This window comes from Mustela nivalis (genome assembly GCF_964662115.1).
Source record: "Mustela nivalis genome assembly, chromosome: 1".
Classification (NCBI taxonomy): Eukaryota; Metazoa; Chordata; class Mammalia; order Carnivora; family Mustelidae; genus Mustela; species Mustela nivalis.
The window spans coordinates 116,429,991-116,450,948 of record NC_139020.1 but is presented as its reverse complement, the minus strand read 5'-3'; the positions used below and the strand labels follow the sequence as shown (position 1 = coordinate 116,450,948).

The 20,958-nt window shown below is 47.0% G+C and overlaps 1 protein-coding gene across 5 annotated transcripts in view; it reads right to left on the bottom strand.

Moving 5' to 3' along the window:
- Positions 1-17,773, bottom strand: part of SLC12A8 (solute carrier family 12 member 8) — a 135,949-nt gene extending 118,176 nt beyond the window's left edge. Inside the window, exons 1-2 of one of the 5 annotated variants that reach the window (XM_082699823.1) lie at positions 17,683-17,773; positions 16,331-16,425 (exon numbers count right to left, since the gene is read on the bottom strand). In XM_082699823.1, the coding sequence (XP_082555949.1) occupies positions 16,331-16,381 (51 nt within the window). In that variant the 5' untranslated portion in view covers positions 16,382-16,425; positions 17,683-17,773. Of the gene's footprint in view, positions 1-326; positions 603-12,100; positions 12,667-16,330; positions 16,426-17,292; positions 17,460-17,566 lie in introns of those variants that run through there. The other 4 variants (XM_082699820.1, XM_082699825.1, XM_082699821.1 and 1 more) reach the window with 4 other exon arrangements.
- Between the last annotated feature and the right edge of the window lie 3,185 nt (positions 17,774-20,958).

Sequence of the window (20,958 nt, the reverse complement as noted above, 5' to 3'; positions counted from 1 at the left end):
GGGCTGCCTGGCCCACTGGCGAGCCGCTCCCATTCTGGGCTCTCCAGTTAAGCCCCAGGGGAGAGGTCTGGCCCCAGTAACTGAAAACTTACTTAGAATCTCCCCGTCCTCAGATCTGGGCCCTAGACATCAATGCCAGAATAACAACATTCTCTGACATGGATGTAAGAGGCTGATGGAAGAGAAGGGGCCAGGCCTGACGTGGAGTCGACTAGGAAGCAGAGGTGGAGACTAAGAAGAGTAAGAAACAGAACCCCTCAGAGTGGGGATCAGTGCCTAGCTCTCCCAAGGCCCCCCAGCCTGGCAGAGTCCTGGGGCACACCCACCTTCGTGCCGCTCACGGCAACAGTTTTCCCTTCCACGGCTCCCAGGACTGGGAAGAAGCCAGGCCTTGCGCTCCGAGCCTGGGGGCCTGCACCCCACATGGGCCACACCACGGCTGCCTGCGGGCTGCCACAGTGCAGAGAGAGACATCTTTCTCCTCTGACCAGAGAATCTCCACACTTGAGCAGGCATCTAGAGAGGTAGGGAAACTGTCCCTGAGATGTGCCCAGAGGAGGAAACACTCAGCTTCCTGTACCCAGGGCACGGAGTGGGGGAGCAGGGGAGCAGGGGGAGAGGAAAAGGTCTGCCCTAGGCAGGGAGCCAAGTCCCTGCCCAGAAGCCTTCTGCAACTGCCTCCAGCAGGCCACCCGCCAGGCCTTCAGGAATACATGTGACACATGAGATGATGCCTTTTCTCTCTTCTGGCAGTGGGAGGAAAAGAAACCAGGTGAGAAACTGCTTCTGCCCACACAGGTCAGGAGAGGGGCAGAGCAAGAAAAGGCCTGTCCCTTCCCTGCAGACAAACCACATCCGCACAGACTGTTTCTGCCTGGGATACACACACACACACACACACACACACACACACACACACACACGAGCCAGCAGTTTGCTTTCTGAAAGTTGATTATTTATTAATTACACATCAGAGAGGACGCCAAGCTGTTGCAGAACAGTGATGTGGTAGGCCAGGTGGGCGCCACCTTCATCCCCTCTGGCTCTGGATGGGCGGGGGTGGGGGCAGGAGCTGGGGTCAGGGGGGCTCCCTGGGCCGGAGCGCGCCTGCGGCCAGTCAGGAGCTGACAGCCCTATACCTGCCCCGTGAGTTTCCGCACAGTTCAGATAAGATGAGAACTATGAAAGCTTTTTGGAAGCAGGAAATACAACAGACAATTTTTTTTTTAAGATTTTATTTATTTATTTGACAGAGAGAAATCACAAGTACACTGAGAGGCAGGCAGAGAGAGAGAGAGAGAAGGAAGCAGGCTCCCCGCTGAGCAGAGAGCCCAATGCGGGACTTGATCCCAGGACCCTGAGATCATGACCTGAGCCGAAGGCAGCGGCCCAACCCACTGAGCCACCCAGGCGCCCCTACAACAGACAATTTTAAATGTGAGTGAAGGTCCCCACAGGGAAGTCGGCGGGGAGAGTAAGAAAAGAGGGCTTCTGGACGGTGCACTTCCTCTCTTTACCACCTAACTCGTCAAGTTTCAGGGAAATCCTTCCTCTGTGGCTCAGCCCTGAAGGCCACCTTCCCAAGACCTGGCCTGGGCCAGTGCTACAAGAGCCAGCCCCTTCTGGCACCGACAGCCGACAGCCGGTGAGGGGTCTGTCATCCAGACCCACGCGAGGAATGGAAATGGCCCCGCCGCGGAGGAAGGAAGATCCCTGGTGGAGTGGTCAAAGTCTGACTTCCCCGGATTTGAATCTGGGCAGCGCCTTCGGTCAATATTGATTTAAGTGTCACTAGAAATGTGAGACCTTCGTGGCAATGTGGGTCTCCTCTACCACATAGTTCAAAAGCCACAGTCTCCATATGGTAGTTTCTGCATGCTTGCTCTCTGGTTTCTCCATGCCTGTGCACCCTAATCTTTGCCCAAGGCACAACCAGGTCAGCCCCCTCGCAGAGCCCCGGCAGTGGTGAGCCTCTCAGACACCATGCAAACACTGACTGCCTGTGGTTCTGGCTCCTAGGACCCCACAGCAGATCCTTCCCCAGTACAGCCAGTTCCACCTGTGGGACTCGGAGCCCGGAGACACAGTGGTCTAGACACCTGCTACCGTCCTACAGATGGCGGGAGCCCATCGCAGCAACGCCACGACCACCTAAACAAGAGCATCCCCTGCTCTCCCCAGCCTCCTTGGCAAATGGGCAGAGCCTTCCCGGCAGGACTCAGGCTGACCCTGGAAAGTCCACTTGGCTTTAATGTCACAAGGAGCAACATGGACTCTAACACCCTCCCCCAGGAACAGGCAAACCAGCTAAAAATCACCTGCAAAAGGCTTATTCTTCTGGGTGCATCAGTCCATCAGCCAATATTATACCTGTTTAAGAACTGTTACAGGCTGAGTAGTTCTGACTTCTGGAATTACATTAATGTTTGGCATACTCAAGAATCAAATCAAATCAACAAGGATGAAAGAAAAATGAACTATAACTATTCAATTTTAGATAGAAATGTTTTGGGGTTTCATTGGGGGAGGAGTTTGTTTTACAGGGGTAGGAAGTACCAGCTCTAAATCTACTTTCCGTGAACTGTAGGATTGAGCAAAGAAGTAAATGTAGATGAAAGTTAAGTTTCTCACTGTTGGAGAAGGGAGTTACAACTAGAGAAAGAGGGATGAGGAAAGGAATGACCCCTGGGCTGGTGGGTTGAAATGAGAAGTATCAGTTCCAGTTTGTGGTGTTTAATACAGATAGAAAAATACAAAACTGGGTATGCACGTGTGTTTACATTCCTTCTCTCTGTCCACCTGAAGGTTCTAAAGCAAAGACACCCCTGTAGCCATCAACATACCGAGCCCCCAGCTCTCAGTCTTTAAATACCATTCCTCACCTGAAGGAACCAAGACCCTTTGGAGAAATGGCCGATTCAGGGCTGGGGAAATGAAAGTACAAAAGGAGCCTGGCACCTTTTGTGCCAAAAAGTAAGAAAGTGCTAGAAAGAAAGAGGTGAGAATGTGACTAAAGGACATAGGAGCCAACTTGAAGGGGCTCCCACTGGCCAATTCTGGGCTAATCTGAGCATCAAAATAATAATAGCAATAGAATGTTTAAGTAATAAAATAAGAATCTGAGTCCATACAGATGTAAATAAATGAATAGATTAAAATGAGGAGAAGGGAAAGTCCTTTTTTACCGAAGAACACCAACTAACATCTGTGGAAGGAGCGATGGTGTCAGAAGAATCACCATTTTGCAACCATCAGAGTCATAACCAATTCTGTCCAGAATCACCATCCATGGGTGCTAATGCCACTGAGTTAAAGACTGATGAGGGAACAAGATATTTCCGTAGTCTCAAAGTATCCTCAGCAAACTGTTTATTAACTACAAAGGAAAGGACAATGACTTTAGAGTGGATTAACTTAACGGGCACCACCTTAAATAAGTAACCGAAGTTAGGATCACCAATAATGGGACAAAGGGACATCCTGTACCTTCTAGAGAAGAACACAACCATCACTTCTAGGGTATTCCTGCCAAAAACACAAAAGCTAAATCTAACCGTGAGGGGTCAATGTCCCAGACTGAGGGGTGTTCTGCAAAACAATTGGCCAGTGTTTTTTAAAGAATGTCATGAAAGACCGGAAAAGGCTAAGTGACAGTTGCAGATTAAAGAAGAGTAGAAATAGGACAACCAAGTGCAAAGTGTCACCATGGACTGGACCCTGGGCCCCGTGGAAAAATGCTATAGGATGTGAGGGGGATAACTGAAAAAACTGGAATGTGGGACCGAGGACCAGATAATAGGATGTAGCAATGTCTCATTTCCTGATCTCAATAAATATACTGTGGTTCAGTAAAAGAAAATTCTTGTTCTCAGGAAACACACACTGAAGAATTCATGGATAGGGGTACTTGATGTGTACAAATTACCTTCAGATGGCTTAGAGGAAAAGTACAGAACATATATTAGAATATATAGACAAATATATACACAAATGGAATAGAAACAGAGAGAGAGAGCATACTAATGATGAAGCCAAAGGGCAAAATGTCAACAAATGGTAAATCTGAGTCAAGAATATATGGGCATTCTTGGGGTGCCTGGGTGGCTCAGTCAGGTAAGCCTCTGACTTTGGCTCAGGTCATGATCTCAGGATCCTGGGATCGAGCCCCACCATGCTCAGGGGCTCCATGCTCTATGGGGAGTCTGCTTGCACCCCTCCCCACACTTGTGCACTCACTTTCATTCTCTCTCTCTAATAAATAAATAAAATCTTAAAATATATATATATAGGCATTCTTTGTACCATTGTAACTTTCTATGATTGCAAAATTTTATCAACATGTTAAAACTTTAAAAATAAAGAAATAGTAAGTTCAACAAAAACTATATGTTATGCAAGGAGCCCAGACACTTATTTTAAAAAATTGCTTGTACAGTCTTGTGCCCAACATGACACTGATTTTTACTAAATGTGAGCTAGCGGAATGAATGAGAAAATGTGCTTTAGAAAGTGACATTAGGCACCTCTTTTAGAGGGCAGAAAAAGCACTTCTGTGCCTTCTAAATTACCATAAAATGACAGAAAAGATGTGTTGTTGTTGTTTTTTAGTATAAAACTGTTCTTATAACTGGAAGGGAAAAAAGAACAAGTGCCACCAGCAGATCAGACATTTGAAGAAATTCCTACAGATGGAATGGTTGCTCAGTTCACACTGAAGTGGTACAGTAGTAGTAACTCTGAATCGTGAAAGTTTGACATGTGCACTTAGTCCCTGGGGCAGCTGTTCTTGAACTTTCTTTTCTCCAGGTCCCTTTATATTCTTAAAAATTATTGAGCGAATTCTTGAGACAAAAGAATTCTTGAGACAAAAATAAACAAACACATAAATAAATATTTAAAAAAATTCTTGAGACGTCTTCAGTGCAAAAAGGTGGTTTTATTAAAGCATGGGGACAGGACCCATGGACAGAAAGAGCTGCACTGGAGTTGTGAGGGGTGGTAATTATATACATTCAAGGTGAGAGGGGGCTTGGGGTAGTGTTGAGTATCTAAGGAATTTGGAAGTAAGGTTTCCAGGACCTTGAGGGGTTAGCTACTGTTAGGAAAAGTCATTTATTGGGGCACCTGGGTGGCTCAGTCGGTTAAGCATCTGCCTTCATCTCAGGTCATGATATCAGGGTCCTGGGATTGAGCCTGGCGTCAGGCTCCTTTCTCAGTAGAGAGCCTGCTTCTCTCTGTCCCTCTCCCAACTCTCCTTGCTTGTATGTGCTCTCTTTCACTCACTCTCTCTCTTTCTCTCTCAAATAAATAAAATCTTTTTTTTTAAAAAAGGAAAAGTCATTTATTACTATCTAGTAAAACGTTAGTCATGAAACCCTTCAGATGTGTATCAGTGGGCCATGTGCTTGGAGGATGACTATTAACCTGTATCTTGAGGAGTAAAGATAAAGTTAGTTTACAAAGGAATTTTTGTAGATTAAAGTAGATTTACAGGATCCTGGAGGTCAGGATCATGTCAAGCTGAGATTGCCTTCTACCCTTAGTGAAGTATTAACATCGAGGCAGTTGAGTTCCTAGAGGAAGGTCACTCTGTCTGTTTCAAGTACTTGTCAGTGGTCTGTATGCAGTAAGAAAATTTAATTTTTTCTTTTGCCTTTGTTTCCCACATCATTGAGGACCCAAAGAGCTTTTGTTTATGTGTGTTGTATCTACCAATATTTGCCATGTCAGAAATTAAAAGGAGATATTTTACAGTATTAATCATTTAAAAATCACAGTAATAACCTCATTATCTGTTCAAATAAATGCCCCGTTCTCATGAAGAATAACTACTGTCCAAAACAAGACCACTTAATAAAAAGAGGCCTTGTCAGACATTTTGCGGATCATTCTAATGTCTGGTCTGATAGAAGACAGCTGGACCCACCTAGCTACTTCTGCATTCAATCTGTTGTGAAGTATTCTTTTTGAAATACATGACAAAAGTTTGGCCTCCCACAGTTCTACAGTTAGATGGCAAGGGTGATGGACTACCACTGGTCCGCATGTGAAAAAAAATTATTGTCACCCAAAAGATGAGAATCACAAAGCAGGGTGACATACAACATAAGAAACAGTTATATAGTCAGGGCGCCTGGGTGGTTCAGTCAGTTAAGCATCTGCCTTTGACTCAGGACATGTTCTCAGCGTCCTGGGATTAAGCCCTGAGTCCTTGGAGCTCCTGCTCAGCGGGGAGTCGGCTTCTCCCTCTCCTTCTGTACCCTCTCAGGCACTCTCTCCTCTCTCTCTCTCTCTCAAATAAATAAATAAAATCTTTAAAAAAGAAGAAAGAAAGAAAGGGAGGAAGGGAAAAAGAAAGAAAGAAAGGGCTATAGCCACACAGGAGCCAGAAGAAAGGAACTCTGAAAGAAATGAAGACCCTGTTGCTCAGAGCAGCAAAGATTTAATAACTTAATATGACATTTTCTTCTCCAATAACATCACTTGGTGATTCAGTTCAACACACACACCTCACTGTTATAAATGCTATTTCTAGGTTTTAAATTTTTATAATGTGGAAATGTTCACTATAATCACAGAAAAAGATACAAATTTTATAAACCTCGACAATGTAAAAATAATAGTCCAACCAATAAAAACTGAGAAACAAGATGAGGGAAATAGATGGGAGAGTAAATGTGCCAATGTCTTCTTTTTTTCAGCTCAGGAAGTGATAAGTAAATAATTAATACATGGATAACTTGGTCAAGAAATTAAAATACAAAGATATGACTTAAAGGAAATGAAAACCAGAAATGAGAAGCAGAAGCAGTGAGTATCTCTGGAAAGTGTGGGTGAAGGCTTTTAATTTTATACCATTCTTTTTTTTTTTTTTAAGATTTTATTTATTTATTTGACAGAGAGAGATCACAAGTAGATGGAGAGGCAGGCAGAGAGAGAGAGGGGGGAAGCAGGCTCCCTGCTGAGCAGAGAACCCGATGTGGGACTCGATCCCAGGACCCTGAGATCATGACCTGAGCCGAAGACAGCGGCTTAACCCACTGAGCCACCCTGGCGCCCCTATTTTATACCATTCTTGATTGTTTGAATTTTTTTTTACTGCATGCATAGAGTACTTCAGTGATAAAAATATTAACTTTTTAAAAATGTAAATAAACAATTAACACATTATTAGAAATATTGTTAAAAGAGAATGGGGTTTCATGCTGATCTAGAGTCAGTCCTCCTGTTTTTAACTCAACTTCATTTTTTGCAACATCCAGAGAAGCCTGTGGTTTCAATCAGTTTGCAAGTGTTGGATGGATGGGATACTTAAATAGAGTGAAACCTTTTGTAAAATTAATGTCTCTTCTTACAATCTGTTTTTTTTTTTTTTTAAGATATTTTCATTTATTTGACAGAGAGAGACACACAGCGAGAGAGGGAATACAAGCAGGGGGAGTGGGAGAGGGAGAAGCAGGCTGAGCAGGGAGCCGGATGTGGGGCTCGATCCCACGACCCAGGGATCATGACCTGAGCCAAAGGCAGATACTTAACCAACTGAACCACCCAGGTGCCCCTCAATCTGCATCTTTTTTAAGAGAAATTTGGTTTCTCTTTGTTTTGCTCTTGAAAGATCACTGCCTAAAATAAACAGGGAAAGTGACCAAGTCATGGCTTCCTGCTTCAAGTTAAAGTCTCTAAGCAGTGGGATTCACGTTAGATCACATTTCTCATCTGCTTCAGACATGACTAGTGAGGGCTGCTAGGCCACCAGCACCTTCCAGTTCTTCGAAAGCACTCAAGTCCTCTGTTTCCAGGGACTGTTTAGGAAGAGAACACAGGAGATTTTTTTTTATACAGACCAGAGGTTTTTACACCACTATCTTTTTCCTCTGTCTTTATGCCTGTGAAGAAGAAAACATTCACACACCAAAATAAAAACAAAGGAAAGGTAAATGGGATGCTTTCTCCTGAGAGATGGAAACATTATCTTCTTGGAAGGGCAGCAAAGCCTGCATAGGTGTTACCTATTGAAGACTTTTGCCAAACTATTCTAAAGCACACCACCATCACTACACTCACCATAGCCCTTTGATTAGGTATTCAAACTCAGAAAGAATAAAATATATATTTTAAGAATCAGATTCACTTATACTTGATAATGACTGAAGAGCAAGAAGAGATAATGAATTATATTCAGGGATATATATTTCTTTAAATAATACTACAATTATTTAATATTGTTCTGTGACTATAGAAGTATCTAGTGTTTAAATGAGGTACATTTTGGCCAGAGAAAGGAAAAAATGAATGGAAAAATATCCACCCCATAGGAGTTTAGGGGTTCTATCAGGCCAGACCAGGGTGTAAGCACCACCTAGTGGCACCTTCCTCAAATTACAAGAATAGTGCTTCAGCAGCGGTAGGATTTTCCTTGCAAGGCCTGATCTACTAAAAGAGGGCAAGGACTGGATTTTTTTCTGTATCTGGCCACGGATTAAAGGGACCCTAAGGCAGTAAGAAGTTTTAAAGTCTAGTCAATCCATTCATGGCTAGGCAAAATGTATTAATCGTGTTTTTTTTTTTTTTTTCTATATCTTATGATATTATAACATCCTAAAAACCTTGCCGGCCGAAGAAAGATTGACCATCCCCCACCCCCAGCATTAAGCAGTTCTTAGAGATAGCAGAGGGCTGGCCAGGAGCATGCCTTTCATATCCAAACCAACTAATTCTGAGTCTGTCCCCCAAATCACCCTTTTTTATCTAACCCTCACACACCAAGCTAATGTTTCCCTTGTCTAAACTGTCCCAGAGCCAGGCACTAGGCAACTAGAGAACACCCCTACAGCCGGAAGCCCACCAGAACTATTCCAACGAGCCAATCCTAAACTCCCTTGCCCCGTTTTCCCCCGGAAAACCTAATGAAGGCTGTGGCTCAGGCTGTCCCCTCGCTCCTACTCCTGCCTTCTGACCAGAACCTGAGGCTTCCCCTGTGGTCATGTATAGCATGGGATCCCCACCCCTCTTCTTTTTTTTTTTTTTTTGTTTAAGATTTTATTTATTCATTTGACAGAGATCACAAGTAGGCAGAGAGGCAGGCAGAGAGAGAGGAAGGAAACTGAGCAGAAAGCCTGATGCAGGGCTCGACCCCAGGACCCCGAGATCATGACCCGAGCTGAAGGCAGAGGCTTTAACCCACTGAGCCAGTCAGGCACACCGCCCCCTTCTTTTGGGAAATGAAAGTAGTAAATTCCTTCAAGGTTACTTGTCTCTTCATGTCATCAATCTCCTCCATAAGTGAAGAACCTCTGGGTACAAATGAGACAGGATCCCACTTCAGCCACTTCAGTGAAGAATCACTTCCATTCCAGTTTCTAGGGTACCTTCATTCATAAAATGTCTCCATTCCCCTTTTTACAAATAGGCAGCATTTTTGGCTCAACTATCATTTGGGCAGTTGCAAACAGGGCTAGAAAATGGAAAGAAGGGAATAACAAAGGAGAGAGCAGGAAGGGTGATGGTGTCCACAGACTCAACCCTGAGAACCAGTGTGTCCCTGCTTCTCTCCCAGATTCCAAGACCGTAAGCCTCTTCTCTTCTGCTATCTCCACAAGGTGCTTCTGTCCAGGTACCATTGGTGGCTTGGCAGGGAAGCTCCCAACCAGCTGAAGCTTCATGACCTGTCACTTGCATGGAGTCCCTTCCAAAAGTTAGACCTAATTCTGTATTTTAATTTGTATCTTTCAACTAAAGACAATCTCTAAAATCAGACAAGTTTAACACTCTACGAAAACTGGGAGGATGGGGGGGGGGTGGTGTCATGGTCCAGGGATCCCTGATGTGAGTCCTTCTCTTCCATCCAAACATCTGGGCCTCAGTTTCCTTATCTGTAAAAGGAGGGGCCAACAGGGTGATTTTGTCTTTTTTCTTTTCTTTTCTTTCTTTCTTTCTTTTTTTTTTTTTTGAGTAAAGCAATGGAAGTTTTGTTTTTTATTTTTCTTAAAGATTTTATTTATTTAACAGACAGAGATTACAAGTAGGCAGAGAGGCAGGCGGAGAGAGAGGAGGAAGCAGGCTCCCCGCCGAGCAGAGAGCCCGATGTGGGGCACGATCCCAGGACCCTGAGATCCCAGGACCCTGAGCCGAAGGCAGCGGCTTAACCCACTGAGCCACCCAGGTGCCCCGCAGTAGAAGTTTATTAAGTGAAGATGCAGAAAAAGCTCTCAAGAGTGAAAGGGGTTGCCAATGAGGGCCTCTAGGGTTGGTCTTTTATAGAAAGCTAACCAGGAAACTTAAATCCTTTCAACATCTCTGTTGATAATACCTAGGGGCTGGTTATTCTTTGTTAGTCACAGATGATTATCCTAAAATCACCCATCCCACACACCTAGGGCAGGGTGAACCTGGAGTAGGGTGGTCTTTTTAAATTTTTTTTTAAGGTCTTATTTTTTATTTATTTGAGAGAAAGTACACACAAGTTGCGGGGGGCGAGGGCAGTTGTGGGGGGAGAGGGACAAGGAGACTCCCCACTGAGCAGGGAGCCCAATGATGTGGGGCTCCATCCCAGGACCCCAGAATCATGACCTGACCCAAACACAGATACTTAACCGACTAAGCAACCCAGGCACCCCAGGGTGGTTTTGTCTGAAGTTCCCTTTTCCCCTCTCCTCAGCTCTATTTATTTCTCCACATACTAATAAAGCAATACCCTATAACCTCCCATGTGGCCACCAAGGCTCATCTTGCACATTAGGTTTTTTTTTGTTGTTGTTGTTGTTGTTGTTGTTTTGGCTTTTAAAAGATTCCAAACTAGGCCTGACAAATGCATGACTATCAGTTCTTAACTGTACATGGGGTGATCCAAGTGCAGAAGGCAAGGGCAAAGCTTTTGCAATGAAGCCTGACACCAGTGCTCAAAATACTATCATAACCTAGAGACAGGATGCATTAAGCCTAATCCAGAGCTGTGTCACCGGTCAGCACCTGTGGTTCTGGCCTGTCTCAGCCCCTCAGTGCATGTGTCCTCAGACAGGTCATTGGACACCTCTGGCCTTGTCTCTAGACATGCCAAGCAAGAGGCCTGCGCCAGAGGTTTCTCAGAGCCCCCCTGCCTCTCTTGCTGGTGCTATCTCCTTGCTCCCCAGTGTCCCACACTTGACCAGACTCTCTTTACTCTGACCATCCTCAGCTAACCTCAGGAAGCCACTGAACTGAGGAAGAGAGCAAAGGATGCGAGGGCAGAGAAGGGAGAGGGAGGGCAAGGAAGTCCAGCAATGCTGGGGGCCCGTTCGGGTCAGCCACGCCCGCCCTCTGGAAACACCTCTCCCCACACTCAGGCCAGCAGCCACGGCCCTACCTGCTCTACCAGCGCACCGACTTCCATCAGGCTCTTTTCCAGCGTGACTAGTCAGGCTGGCCAGAGGTGAGCACCCAGAATTCCTAGAAAGGGGTCCTCATGGACTACTCCTGCAGGAGCCAAGTTTCTGGAGGAAGGCTGGGTGGGGAAGAAAGAGTGCGAGTCACTCATACTCACTAATCTGCAGCTTCAGGAGACTTGGGGACAACCCATTGCATAGCCCAGCTTCCCTTTAGTTCCCTGGAGACCATCCAACCCTGGGAGAAGGAAGATAACCTCAGGTTCGTTGGAGGCATTCTTTATTCCATATTAATTGTGAGATTTCAGGTTTGGGGGGGACATTTTTTTTAGTAGATTTTTTTTTTTAAGATTTTATTTATTTACTTAACAGAGAGAGAGAGACAGCACAAGTAGGAAGAGAAGCAGGCAGAGGGAGAAACGGACTTCCCGCTGAGCAGGCAGCCCAGTGCAGGGCTTGATCCCAAGACTGTGGGATCATGTCCTGAGCCCAAGGCAGATGCTTCACCGACTGAGCCACCCAGGCGCCCCGAGATTTGTCCCAGCAATAGCTATTATTGGAGATCTTGACAATCATATGCACTCGGTCAATACCTGGTGAGCTGAGCCAAATTTCCTCACTCTTCCCAATGCTAAAAGCACTTAATCTTGCTGGACATCAGACCTCACTCAGTACATGGACTTGCCATCTCTCCCTGCAGGCTACCTGCTTTCTCCTGCCACTTAATCTTCCCAACTCACCATATCCACCACCGCAGTCCTCTCCAGCCAGGGACTGGCGGCGACAAGAGCAGGACGTAGGCTGTTAGCCTTCCGTTGCCCTCCCCCAGGCTCTGGCTGCTCCTTAGGTCCCTGGGCCCATGCTTCACAAGCAGTGCACTCTGCTGGGCTGCAGCATGAGGTCTGCGTCATCCGGCCACTGAGCAAACACAGTATTTACGGCTCGCCATGTGACGGGCTCTGGGCCAGGTCCTTCCACATATGGCACAAAAGCCTGAAAATCAGGTACTGCCTCCCCATCTCACAGTTGTGGAGGCAGACGGGGAGCCCTGAATAACTGGCCTGAGGACCCAGCACACCCAGCATCACAGTCAGATTTTGGAACCCTGCCTCTGAGGTTCAAGTCCACCGCCAAACCACACCTCCCGTTAGTGAAGTGCCTGAGGACAGAGAGTCCCAAAATAAGACTAGTTCCTGCCAGAGGCTCAGCTGGTTCTCAAACACACACACGCATACGCACACACGTGCGTGTGCACACACACATGCTCACACCACACACAGGTACACACATTCTCAAGCCACTCGGACCCATCTAGGTCTAGAAAGGGTCCCATCCTCCTCAGCAGACACCAACCCAGCAAGTTGTCCTGGACAAGGTCCCACATTCTGGCTTCAGCCACCAGAATAATCCTGCATTTGGGACTTGGGTCTCTGCTGTGCTGGGTCCCGCATGAGCTCACCCCTAAACCTTCTGATTACTTATATCATGACACTATGGAACAAATACATACTGCTCCCCCTCGCTTTAGTATTAACCAACATTTACTGGCTTCTTACTATGAACCAAGCACAACACTGAATATTTACAGGAATTATCTCTTTCTTTAAGATTTTATTTTTATTAATTTATCCGAGAGAGAGCATGAATTATTGCTTTTAATCTTTGTAACTCCCTAGGGCAGGTTTTATTACTGCACCCATCTTATAGGTGAGGAAACAGAGGCTTACCTGAGTTAAATAACTTGTCCAAGGTCACAAAGTGTTAGATCAGCACCCTTGACACCACACAATTAACCTGACCTACATACAGCCTCTTCTCAGCTGGCCCAGTTAGTACTGATCAACACACACACACACACACACACACATACACACTCACACACACACACACACAGAGCTACTCCCTCTGGTCTCAAGACAATTAAAGTGGAACCAAGAATTCATCCATTCACCTCTCCACCTTACTCACAAACATCCCCACTCTGGCTGAATTTCTTGAGAGCTACTTTCCAGTCACAGTGACCAAGAGAAGAGCAGATCTGAACCAAAGGATTTGGCATGGGGCTACCTTCTTATTCCTGTGTTCTCCAAGCTCCAAAGCTCCTAGCAGAATTCCTGACTCCCGAGGCTAGAGTAAAGGTAGAAGAAGGTTCACTGGAATCTTCTGGAGGGCAGCCACTCCCAGAGGTCATTTGCACACATGTCAGCTACCCACCCTGCCATCTGCCCCCAACACAGGCCTCTGACGTACCATCTGGGGGGCTCTGCTCTACCACCGGGGTGGGAGGCCAAGAGCAGACAGGATTAAAGCTGGGGCCTTGGCAACAAGCACAACTTGGTTCCAAACGGCTCTATTCTTTCAGCTGTCCAACCCAAAACATCCTATTCCCTCCAATATGTGGCTCTGAGGGTGAAGTGAGCAACATTAAATGCTCGTTCTGTAGCAGGTGCCCAGGGCTCAGCCCGGGCCGTGTTTCCAAGGTTCACCACGTGTATGCTCTACTTCCACCATACCTCAGCACCTAATGCAAAGGGCAGTCCCTAGAGCTCGGTTAAGTAGAACCAGTACTAACTGAGCGCATCCCATACGCTGAGCACCAACGGCAGGCACTGAGGATGCACCCAAGACCAAGGGCCTTGACCCTGAATGCCGTCCAGTCCCTCAGTGTTTGGAGAGACAGGTGATACAGAGGCCTTGCAGCCACCACAGTTTTAAAAGCAAGCCCCTCTTAGGGCAATTGAACTCACCTTTGGCTACCCGCTGTTTGTGGATTTGGTTAGTCAACTAACCGTCGTCATCCACTTACATATAAGGCACTGCCTTCAGCACTAGGAAGGTTCCAGTGACCAGTCAGTTGAGTGAGAAGTCTCGGCAAGGACTGGAGAAAGACACAAGCACAGCGCCTGGAGAACGGTGACCTCTGGCTGGAGTGTGGAGCACAAACAAGATGCAGGCTCGAAACTCCCTCACGATCAGCCTGGGCAGGGCCTCTGCTAAGGAGCCGAACTCCAGCTGGTGGACACAGGGAGCCACTGAAGGTTCTTAACAGGGGAGAGAGGGTTGCAGCAGATCCCTCTCACAAAGGGAACCAAGAATGTTTAACTTGTCTCTTTTTTTGGACTCCCTAGGGACAAGAGCCTCATGTTTCCCATCTGGGTATCTTCTTCGTGCCTATCACGGCAGCCATTATTTTGGAAGGGGTCCACAAATAACATATTAAGTGTGTAAACATTCATGTACAGCCTTACATGTCCAAAGAAAACATATGGGAAGTATGGGGAGAAGCTAGTCAAGTTCAAGAAAATGGAAGACCCCTGATTAACCAAGGTCTCTCTGCAAGTCCTCGGCCACACTAAGAACAAACAGCTCTGAGCAGGTGTTCTGAAACAGCTTTGAGGAGCTATACCAGGTCTCCAGTCCCTCACTTCTTGCAGCATGGAAACTTCCAGGACTGGGTGTGAGGAGTGGAGTACAATGGTGCAGGGGCTACAGCCCGCTGCCTGCCCAGGAGAAGACGGGCAGTATCTTGTACTGGGTACTCGCCCCCTGCCAGCCACCATGCTGCATTTTCCCCATGTACCTGTAAACCTGAAGAGGGGGTAACTGGCCAGTTTGAATGCCCCCATCAACTTAGAACCCCATCTGCCTCACCAGCCTCTGCCCTTTGGCTCAGGACTCTTAGGTTCTAGAGCCTGCTCTCTGGGAACTGTGTGAGGCCTTGAGTTGATGCTCTCCCCTCTCGGCAGGCTCATTCCTCCATTTATGCCAGAAACCCTTCTGCTCTTCTCTACAAAGTATGAGTGAAATCTAAGGGACACTGGAAACCTCAAGGTTGGGTGATCCTTCAACAGCAAAGACCGGTGCAGGTAGTTTCCTAATAAACACCGAAGCCCGGCTTTTTACTTTTTAAGGGATTCACTATATTTCTGCAGAAACCCACTTCAATTCCATTGCCATTAAATATTTACTATAACTAATGGTCAACGGGGAAGGAGAAAAGAAAAAAGAATAACTTGCAGCCATCAGAAAATTGAGAAATCCATTTTGATGTGGAAAACCGAGGCAGAAGAAAAATTGTTAAATTTCGTTACCACCTACAGCCCATTGACAAGTTCTTGAAACTGGCAGAGTGACATTCCTCTAGGAACTCAACTGCCTTAATGTTAATATTTTGCTAAGAGCAAAAGGCAATCCTATCCCAAACCCGCATCCCCAGGATCCTGTAAGTCTACTTTAACATATAAAAATTCTTTCAGAAATTTCCTTTATTTCTAACCCCCCCAAGATACATGTTGGCAATCAAACCCCATCCCCCAAGCATATGGCTCACCAGTGGATATATATCTAAAGAGTTTCATGATGAAGGTTTTATTAGATGGTAATAAATTACCTTTTCCCAACAATAGCTAGCCCCCTTAACGCTCTGGAAACCTTGCTTCCAAATTCCTTAGAGACTTACGCTATTCCTAACCTTCTCCCAACTTGAAAGTATATAATGGGCCACTACTTATGACTCTGGTGCAGCTCTTTCTGTTCGCGGGTCCTGTCCCTGTGCTTTAATACGTCTCACGAATTCTTTCTTGGCCGTCGGCTTCAAACCCTAACATTTCTCCTACATCACATTTGGCTTCGGCATATATGAGTTATTTGAAAATAAAGTTACCTTCTTACACTGGTTTGATTCAATAGTAAAAGGCATTTAATATTATATGAGTCCTCAGTCCATTCATGGAAACCTCCATGGGGCAAGAAGGGAAGCCCAGAACTCAAAATCCACTACAAAGTATACCAAAGATTTTCTGTACACAGATGGTTAACAGTTGGCCATAATATTTTCTTGATTAAGTCAGAATACCAAAATAAACTTCTGAGATAATTACTTTTAAAATAGGGTACTGTAATGTTTCCGTTCAGCTTCCTGTCTGGTGACCCCTCATTCCCTCTCAGTCCCCCACACCACGCAAGCCTACCTGCTGGGCTGCCTCATGGAAGAGCTCCTGCACTTGAGACATCTGGGCCATTCTCCTGGAAATGGGGTCCTGGCAGTCTGGGTGGGCAGACCCCTCTAGAAGGCAAACACCATCCTTGGTCAGGCTGGCTCCTCTTCCCTCCATCCTTACGCTCTAACCTTCCTGTATACACCAGACACAGCCCTGACTGAGGAAGGGGGCTTTTCTACCCCATCTGGAAATAGCCCCTTCCTCTCTGGTACTCAAATATATGCCACACATCCTTCAGAAGCTCCCTGTGCTCAAACCTTGCTGTCCTAGAGCCCCAGCTATGGCAGGTGGAGCCAGCCCACCAGGCTGCCCAGTCCTTGAGGATGCAGTTGGACACTCCTCTCCCACCCTCGTGAACCCCTCTGTCCCCAGCAAGGGCATCACTGGCTCACTAGAACCGGTTGCAGGTGGTGAGTGAATGTAGATTGGATCATGAGCAGAGAGGGAGAAGGGAGTTTAGGAGGTTCTTTTGGGGGTCCCCTCTGAAGCAGGGCCAGAAAGGGTAGGGGAGTGGAGGGCAGGTAACGAAAAAGGCTTGGTTCTCCTCAGTGGAGCAGTCTTCCCTTGGCCTCAAAGCCAGTTTTCCTTGGGGGAGGGACCTTGTGCACCCGCCTGAGTGCCCCCTTTCACCAGCACAGGGATGGGACAGAGACAGGGCTCTTGACATACTGGAAGGAGGAGGAAAGGAGAATGAGGGGAGGGGTATGGGGGCAGAGTTTGCCATGTGAGAAGAACATGACCAATGACAGCAGCCAGCGAAGGCGAGGAAGGGAAAGCGCCCCAAGAGTATTCTAAGGAAAAGAGTTGGGGGCTGGGAGCAGGGAGACTGCAAGGATTTGGAGGGCCGCGGAGACGAGCAGAATGCGAGGGGGGCCCGGAAAGGTTCCGGCGCCTCTCGGCCCCCTGCCCACGCGCGGACAGCGGGTCCTGACCGAGCCGCGCTGGGCATGCCACCACCCCCGCAGCTCCGGCTTCTGGTCCGCGGAAAAGGACGCCCAGGTTCCGGAGCCGGAGCCCCGACCCCCTCACGTCTCGGTCAGCTCCTGCGCGTCGGCGAGCCCCGGATGGAGCAGCCCACACCCGGCTCTCGGGACCCTGGGGAGAACCCAGCAGCCCTCTTCCGGGCGGGGCGGGACACGCGCGCGTGTCCGGGCCCCCGACGACAGCCGCGCAGGTGCACACGCGCCCGGGAGAGGCGGGGATTACCTGAGCAGGTGGCGACGCCTGGCCCCCGTACTACACGACAGTGCTCCTCCAGAGAGAGAAACCCTCCGCAGGACCACCTAGCGCACTCCCCACCTGGCAGCCCCATCCACCCTCACCTGCTCCGCGGCCCGCGAGCTCCTAGCGCTGGGCCCGCCCCGTGCCCGCCCCGCCGCCACGTGGCTGACCAGGTGTGCGCGGCGCGGGTCCCAGCTGTTGGGCGGGAGAGGCGGGGTCCCGCCGGGGCTCGGTCACCTCAGCCACGCCTGCACGCACCGGCCTCGGGGCCAGGTGGAGAGGGAGGGGCTGCAGAGATTTCCCTCCGCGAGGGTCGAGCCCACATCCCTAGCGCCGCCCAGGAGGACTCCGAGCTCCCCGACAGATCTGCCGGGCCTGGAACGAGGGGACCGGAATCTGGATCCCCGGCCGGGTTACCGGAGTGGGGGCGGGGGGTAGTGGGGGCTCCACTAGCCCCCAGACTTCACTAGACCAGCCACTGCCTCTGCAGCCCTCGGCGCACTCAACGCCACCAGCTGAGGTGGCCAGCCCTGAGAAATGGGACAGGACGCGAGCTACTCACTGCAAGTTCTGTCTATAGAGTAGTAGTCCAGCCCTGCACACAAGAGTGAGAAAGGTTGGGGAGCTGGAGAGCCCGCAACTCCCACGCTGGACCCGTGGCCCTCTGGGCGGCTGCAGAAGCCTCTGGCCAGGAGAGGAGACTGCGCTCCGGGGATCCCCAAGGGCGGCTGGCTAACCGACCCTGGTGACAACCCCTCCCTCGAAAAGAGTGGAATTCTTTTGCCCTCCCCACCTTCAGCAAGACTCAGCTTTCAGCTTTCCCTAGGGAGCAAAGTCAGATTTCTAGGGTCCCAGCCTGCAGGAAAAAAACTGAATTAACATACAGAGAGATTAAATTATCTCCATTTCCAATCTGGCATATATCCTAATCCTTAAATAACTTGCTAGGCTTCCATGTGGGCTTCTGAAAACAGGAGGGCAGCTGGGAGTACTTCCCACGCCCACATGAGCCTTTGTGTGAAAATCCCTAAAAATAGAGGTTGTTCTTTTAAAAACAAAAGGGAAGGCAAAGCCATGGGAACGCTGACAGAGCCCCAACATCTCCTGCTCCAGTAAAGGTTTCTTTTTTGGTGTGGAAAGATACATAACATAAAATGTGCCATTTTAGCCACTTTTAAATGTACATTTCAGTGACATTAATTACCTGCACTTTGTTGTGCAACCATCTTTTTTGTCACCCCAAAACAGAACCACTACACCCATTAAACAATAACTCCTCACTGCCCCCTTCCCCAGCCCGTGATAACCTTTAGCTGCTTTCTGTCTCTAAGCATTTGCTTCTTCAAGATAGTTCATAGAAGTGGAGTCACACAACATTTCTCTGAGTCTGGCTTATTGCACTAAGTATGTCTGTCCTCAAGGTTCATTCATGTTGTAGAATGTGTCAGAACTTCATTCCCGGCAAAGACATTTCTCTGAAAGAGAAAAGACTCCAGAATAAATTACACATTACCCGGCTGTAAATAAAGGATGGATGGGTGGGCAGGATGACACTGTCAGATGATGGCAATCGACTAGACAGCCACGCATTACTCTGTATGGCTAGCAGACCCATCTGTATTATTCACTTTGGGATCACACAGGACGCACAGGACACCTTTTTTTTTTTTTTTTTTTTTTGGTTCCTAGTTTCCTGTTTGCTATCCTCTTCCGAAGAACTGCCCTCTAAGTCTGCATGAACTTTGAAGAATCCACATTCGATTCCAAATCCGCCTGAATTAAGGACATTAGAAAAAGAAATCCACACCACTGCTCATAACCACCTACACTGTGTCACTCATTACCTTCTAAATAAATGAGAAGTTCCCTTCAAAGCTTCTAAATATTTTCATACTTAAGAACAGATTTTTGTTTTTCTTGTGTTCAAGTGAGAGAAAGCCATCAATTTGCAAAGAAAAAAAAAGGGAGTATCTTGCTTAATGTAGATTGATCTCATGACAATGGTACTTTAAAGGAAAACCCACTTTTGTTGTATTGAAATACAGTATCCTGCATATCCTTTGAACAGACCAATTCTGGTTTTTTTTTTTTTTTTTTTTTACTTTTTTTTTTTACTTTTTTATTTTTTATAAACATATATTTTTATCCCCAGGGGTACAGGTCTGTGAATCGCCAGGTTTACACACTTCACAGCACTCACCAAAGCACATACCTTCCCCAATCAGACCAATTCTGTTTTTAAGATATTACCCTATCTGGCCTAGCACAAGGATGTTCACTGCCTCATTAATCTGTAATAGTTTAAAAAGTTAGATCCCAAAAGTCTATTAATAGAAGATTGATTAAATAAGTTATGGTACAGCCATGCCATGACAGCCAGCATTAAAAGAATTAGGGTATTTATATAAACTAATATGAAACTCTGTTCATCACACAATAAGGAAAAACAGCAGGTTGCAGAATAATGTGTGTTTTTTTTAAAAGCAATATATATATGTAGTTAGTATGGAAAAATACACACCAACCTGTTAATAGTGGCTACCTCTAGGAGTGGGATTGAGATAGTGGGTAAAGTGCAAGAGAAATCTACTTTGGTGTACAAATTCAGGGTTTGTTTTGTTTTGTTTTGTTTTTTTGTTTTTTAAAGATTGTTTATTTGAAAGAAAGAGAGCACAAGCAGGGGTAGGGGCAACCGGAGAGAGACTCGGCACTGAGCAGGGAGCAGGCACAGAGCGTGATCCCAGGACCCTGAGCCAAAGTCAAAGCTTGACCGACTGAACCACCCAGGCATCCTGACAAATTCTGGATTTTAATGAGTTTTTTTTTTTTTCTTACAATAAGCACCTTACATTTGGAATCTGAAAAAGAGATGAGCAAGAAAATCGAAGAACAAACAATGTGGGGCAGAGCAGTATTTCCCAAAGATAGTTGCATTAACAGCCCATCTCATAGGCTCTTCTTGCAATATGACATTAACACTCCTTCCAAAAGAGATGGGGTCTGTGTTTTCTACCCTTGAGCCTGAATGACCTCAGTGCCTCCGCCCATAGTAGAAATGGAAGAAATGACACTGCTTGACTTCCTAGATTAGAATATAAAAGCAGTAGGCAGTCCATCTGGCTTCTTTGCTCTTGGAGCACTTATGCTTGGAATTCAGCCACCATGCTGTGAGGAAGCCTGGACCACATGGGGAGGCCACATGTGGTTGTTCCCACCAGTAGCCAGCAATCAACTGCCAGACATGTGAGACCAGCCTTCAGATGATTCCAGTCCCCAGCTTTAGGTTCTTCCAACTGAGGTCCCAGACATTATAGAGCAAAGACAAGCCGTCCTTGCTGTGCTCTGTCTGAATTCCTGCCTATAGAAATCACGAGACA